The sequence below is a fragment of the Tupaia chinensis genome, unplaced genomic scaffold (genome assembly GCF_000334495.1).
Source record: "Tupaia chinensis unplaced genomic scaffold, TupChi_1.0 Scaffold000045_1, whole genome shotgun sequence".
Lineage (NCBI taxonomy): Eukaryota > Metazoa > Chordata > Mammalia > Scandentia > Tupaiidae > Tupaia > Tupaia belangeri.
Window position 1 is genome coordinate 8,014,438 of NW_006159501.1, and position 5,277 is coordinate 8,019,714.

Genomic DNA, 5,277 nt, shown 5'->3' on the forward strand with positions numbered 1-5,277 from the left:
TCTTTCCCTTTGGGTTCGCCATTTTGGTTAGTTACTGGAATGGTGGTTCTGGTCAAAAGGACCACCTGGTGTGTTTTTCAAGCTTTCAGTGTAGGACTTGAACTGTGTAGTCGGCATGTGGGACCCAGCCATTTAACCGCCAAGCACAGGTCTGTCCCGGTGCACTTGTTTTAATTGTTCTTGTGCATATGGTTGTTTCATGCTTTTTAAATTGGACATCGTATTAAAAGCCATTTTTCACGTTGCTATGTGATATTTATACTGACCCTTTCTAATGGCTTATCACTGGACCTTGCAAGTAGTCTTTACATTTTATTTTAGCTGTCCCTGGAGCAGAAACTCAGCTGCTTTACTTACTGGTTCCTGGTGACCTTGAGCAAAGCTTTTCACTTCTTGAGCGGGTGAGGTCCTTGGCATCATGCTCACATTCTTCTCTTGATTTGCTCATCTTAACTTCTGAGGCTTCCTTTCACTGTTTCTGCCTCTTAGAAACTTCTAATGCTGTGGGCTTTGTGAAGTTGCTTACATTTCTCATCCTAAACACTTTCCGTCCTGGCCGCCCCACCTTAGTTTGGTAGAAGGTCAGTTTGGCCTTGCATGGCCACTGAGATCCTACGCCATGGTGGGTCCGGCTGGATTCTCTTCTGTAATTGGATTAGAGCCCTTGCAGTGTATGGTTTGGTGGCGGTGGCGTCGTCTGTGGAATGTTCACTGTTTCATGGTCAGTGCTCAGGATTGAGCCAGTGGAGATGGACTTTAGGGGTGTCTTTGCAGGAACTTTGCATTTGGTTGTAGTATGTTGTTTCTGGGGGCCAGCTGATAGCATAGTGGTTAAGTCTCTGGATTCCCACATGGTGGATTATGGTTCGAGTCCTGGACCCAATGGCTTGAAACTCATGCTGGGTGTGTGTGTGCCCCATGTCCTGAGAGGAGAATGGAATGGAAATGAGGGGATTGTGATGTGGCCATCCCCTCCAGGGATGGTTTTCTGCTTTTTGTCTCTGTCTCTGCTTGCTGGTGAGTGTATGAGCCCTATAGCAAAAACCTCTCTCTCCCCCCAGAAAAACAGATAAAAACCCCACATCATTTCTGTCCCCAGAACTTCTTGACTCATGTCTGCAGGCCCCTCCAGAGAGCTTGGCAGTTCTGTGAGTGGGCTCTGTGAAGCACAGGCAGGACAGGCCATTTTCCTTTTAGATCATGACCCCACGGACGTTCTTTCCCCAGGACCAGAGAAAGTGCTGAGATGAACAGGTGGGGGCCGGGTGTGACAAGCTGGAAAGTGGCAGAATGGCTCTGGTTTTCGTTTGGTTACATTTAGACACACCTTCCGGCTATTCTAGACTTTATTAAGGACCTCAAGGTGGTTTTGTGGTGTGCGTGTGTTTTAGGTGACCCGTGGACCCGGTTCAGGGCCGGCTCATGCCGGTGAGTTACCGGCAAGATGCGGACCCGCTGCGAGACCCCCAGTCCCTGCTTTCTCTCTGACTGGGTTTGCCTTTGTCCACTGAGCATCTCATTTTGGTAACAGTGTGAAATATCAGCACTTTTACAAGCTTTTGTATTCAAAAAAGGAACGACTGGGAAATAAATTTAAAGCACGGAATCACGTTGTCCCAAGCATTTGGAATATTTGATTAGGATTCTGTGTTCCGATCATCTGTGTCTCTCTTCTGGGAGATCTTCTGTTGTACTTTACAACTGGGTTTTTAAAATGAACCTAATTTGGTTGCTGTGTAAACAAGAAGCCTTGTGTTTGGATTTTGGCTTTAACCTTTTGCCACTCATGACAGGATCTCAGTCGCTTTGAGTTTTTCCTGTTAAGTAGAACAGGGCGGTGACAGCACTTTTTTTTTTTTAAGAGGGTTTTACTTTATGGCATGGTTTCTGGGGAGTATGGGGGTAGGGGGAGACAGACACAGTGAGAGGGAACACGAGAAATCACCCCCCAGCGGGGATGGCCACACCGCAGCCCCTTCTTCTCCATTCTCCTCCTGGGACCTTGGGCACGCACGCACACATGCCCAGTGAATTTCAAGCCACCGGGTCTGGGATTTGAATCGTGGTTGGCACGTGGGAGTCCAGCCACGTGACCATCACACCGTCTGCTGGTTCTCGTTGTATAAAGTTACTGTGTGCCCACTGAGAATATACGTGAAATGCACAGTCGCTCAGGACTGGGCAGCTGTGTGCTGACGTCAGTGTGGTGACAGCAGCAGTGTGGACCAAAGGCTGCGAAGAGGCCTGGCAGTCCTAGGGCGAGGTCGGAGCTGCCTCGGGTCACTCTGGGGTGGAGTTCGTTACAAAGGGGGCAGAGAAAAGAACAGAACAGCGCCATCTAATGAGCTTATCGGTTGCCGCTCAGGTCATAGGGAGGCCTTTGCTGAGTGCTGTCCCCTTCTGTCGGCTTTGCGTCTCGGGCTGCTGCCCCAAGGCCAGGTGCTGTGCTGCCCTGTAGGCTCAGCAGGTTCATGACCGCAGAGGGGCAGGGCTCCTAGACTCCCAGCAGTCTCTCTGGTGAGGCTGTGTGGCATTCCTCCCACTCAGTTTTGCATTTCAGTCAGGTCGGACCGTAATGCAGAAATGAGGAATTTCCTGTGGCATTTTTTAGAAAATGTTTTACCTTGGGTTTTGGATTCCTGATTAACAACAGGAAGCCTTTCTTCTTAACTTCGTCATTATTATTCTTATAAATAGTGCCCCAAACGACATTCTGTGTGTCTGTCCAAAGCTTAAAACACATTGCCCCTAGAAATGGTGGTGACCTTAAGTAGCTCTGAGCACCTCGTGGTGGGAACTGCACCCTTGGCTGGAGTAACACCGCAGCCCCTTCTTCTCCATTCTCCTCCTGGGACCTTGGGCACGCACGCACACATGCCCAGTGAATTTCAAGCCACCGGGTCTGGGATTTGAATCGTGGTTGGCACGTGGGAGTCCAGCCACGTGACCATCACACCGTCTGCTGGTTCTCGTTGTATAAAGTTACTGTGTGCCCACTGAGAATATACGTGAAATGCACAGTCGCTCAGGACTGGGCAGCTGTGTGCTGACGTCAGTGTGGTGACAGCAGCAGTGTGGACCAGAGGCTGCGAAGAGGCCTGGCAGTCCTAGGGCCAGGTCGGAGCTGCCTCGGGTCACTCTGGGGTGGAGTTCGTTACAAAGGGGGCAGAGAAAAGAACAGAACAGCGCCATCTAATGAGCTTATCGGTTGCCGCTCAGGTCATAGGGAGGCCTTTGCTGAGTGCTGTCCCCTTCTGTCGGCTTTGCGTCTCGGGCTGCTGCCCCAAGGCCAGGTGCTGTGCTGCCCTGTAGGCTCAGCAGGTTCATGACCGCAGAGGGGCAGGGCTCCTAGACTCCCAGCAGTCTCTCTGGTGAGGCTGTGTGGCATTCCTCCCACTCAGTTTTGCATTTCAGTCAGGTCGGACCGTAATGCAGAAATGAGGAATTTCCTGTGGCATTTTTTAGAAAATGTTTTACCTTGGGTTTTGGATTCCTGATTAACAACAGGAAGCCTTTCTTCTTAACTTCGTCATTATTATTCTTATAAATAGTGCCCCAAACGACATTCTGTGTGTCTGTCCAAAGCTTAAAACACATTGCCCCTAGAAATGGTGGTGACCTTAAGTAGCTCTGAGCACCTCGTGGTGGGAACTGCACCCTTGGCTGGAGTAAGTGAGCCTTCGCAGATGGAAAGGGGGCCTCTCTCAGACTCCAGATCCCTGTGTTGGGAGCTGGTGCCAGAAGCCCGGCCCTGGCTCCGTCTGCTGGGAGCTAAACTGAGCACCCCAAGCCTTTCAAAAGGTGAAACAAACAGATTATGTTTCTTCCCCACATGTTTACCTTCTTCATTGTGCTTATTTTTAGGAATGCTTTTTACTGCCAATGAAACCCCCAAGATGGGCATCTATTACATTCCGGTAAGTACTTCAGATAGGAGTTGTCTTACAAAACTAAGACAAGTTAAGATACTTTATTTTTGAACTGGCTGTATCCAGGGACTTCGGTTCTGCGTGCAGCTGTGAAATGACTCGCAGGGCCTCACTCGGAGGTCGGGTCTGCTTCCTGGAGCCGGTAGAGTAAAGCTTACACGTTCCTTTATGGAAAACTATGAAGATAGGCATTAGAAATCAGTATTTGTTCTTCAGATGACACTATTTTCTTTCCAGTTGTTTCAGAATCTTAGATTTCCCGCTATTAATGATCAAGCGGTCTAATTCCAAAATAGAAGCATTCGCTCTTGACTGTTCTGGTCTTTTTGCTGGCATTTCTTCCCCACGTAAGTTACCTGTAAGGGAATCTTCTGAGATTGACACCGTTAGTCATGATGGGAACTTTACAGTCTGTCCTGTTTCCCTCCTTAAAGAATTCTCATTTTAGAAGCATCTCCACTTTTTCTTTAGTTAGTAGGAAAGAGGAAAAAACGGGGGACCAGCAGGTGGCGTAATTGCTATGTCGCTGGACTCCCATGTAGTTGATCACGCTTCCAGTCCTGCACTCAGTGGCTTAAAACTCACACTGGATGCGTGTGTGTGCGTGCCCAAAATCCCAAGAGGAGACTGGAGGAGAAGGGATTGTGGCATAGCCATGCTTCTGGGGGTGATTTTTTGCTTTCTGTTTCTCTGTCTCTCCGGCGACTGCGCATACCCTATAACAAAAATCTCTCTAAAAGGAAGGAAGGAACAGGAAATGTGCTCTAAGCAGAAACACAGAGTATGAAGCTGGCGTTTGATTATTTACACTCAGCAGACACCTGCCCCACCTGACATTCGGGGAGGAGCTAGACGGGGGAGTTGAGATCAGGCTGTGACGGGATGCACCCCTACCACTCTCAGCCTCCAGTGATGACAGCCTTGCTTTTCATGCTGGCTCTTTTGAAATAGCTCAGCTCTGTGTTTAGTTCCAGAGAAATGTTTTGCCTGAGAGTTACTGTCCGGATCTCAGGAGTCTGGGGGGGGTGGGAACCTCCGAGGTGGTGCGTTTGGTGGACGGTGAAATAGAAGCCGTCTGACTGCAGGCCTCTCCGTGGTTCCCGTGTTGTCCTCCCTCCCCTGGCTCTCACAGACACAGCATCTGTGTTCCTGTCGGTTTACCGTCTTTCCTTGTATTCGCTCGTTTAATAACTACGTGGGGCCACGTCAGCTGCTGTCAGTCGGTGTCTGCCAGGTGCTGCTGTGCGCTGTGGCGTGACCGTGTGTAACGGGGTGTGGCCACGAGCAGGGCACCGCTCTTTCGTCAAGGACTTGCTGTTGGAGAACCGAACAAAAGTCACGGTTCAGC

General features: G+C 49.7%; 1 protein-coding gene across 2 annotated transcripts in view; it reads left to right on the forward strand.

Annotated features, from left to right (window-relative positions):
* Nucleotides 1-5,277, forward strand: part of NOL10 (nucleolar protein 10) — a 105,242-nt gene that overhangs the window by 46,254 nt on the left and 53,711 nt on the right. For both annotated transcript variants that reach the window (XM_014589713.2, XM_006140824.3), the window contains exon 13: nucleotides 3,865-3,917. In XM_014589713.2, the coding sequence (XP_014445199.1) occupies nucleotides 3,865-3,917 (53 nt within the window). The remainder of the gene's footprint in view (nucleotides 1-3,864; nucleotides 3,918-5,277) is intronic.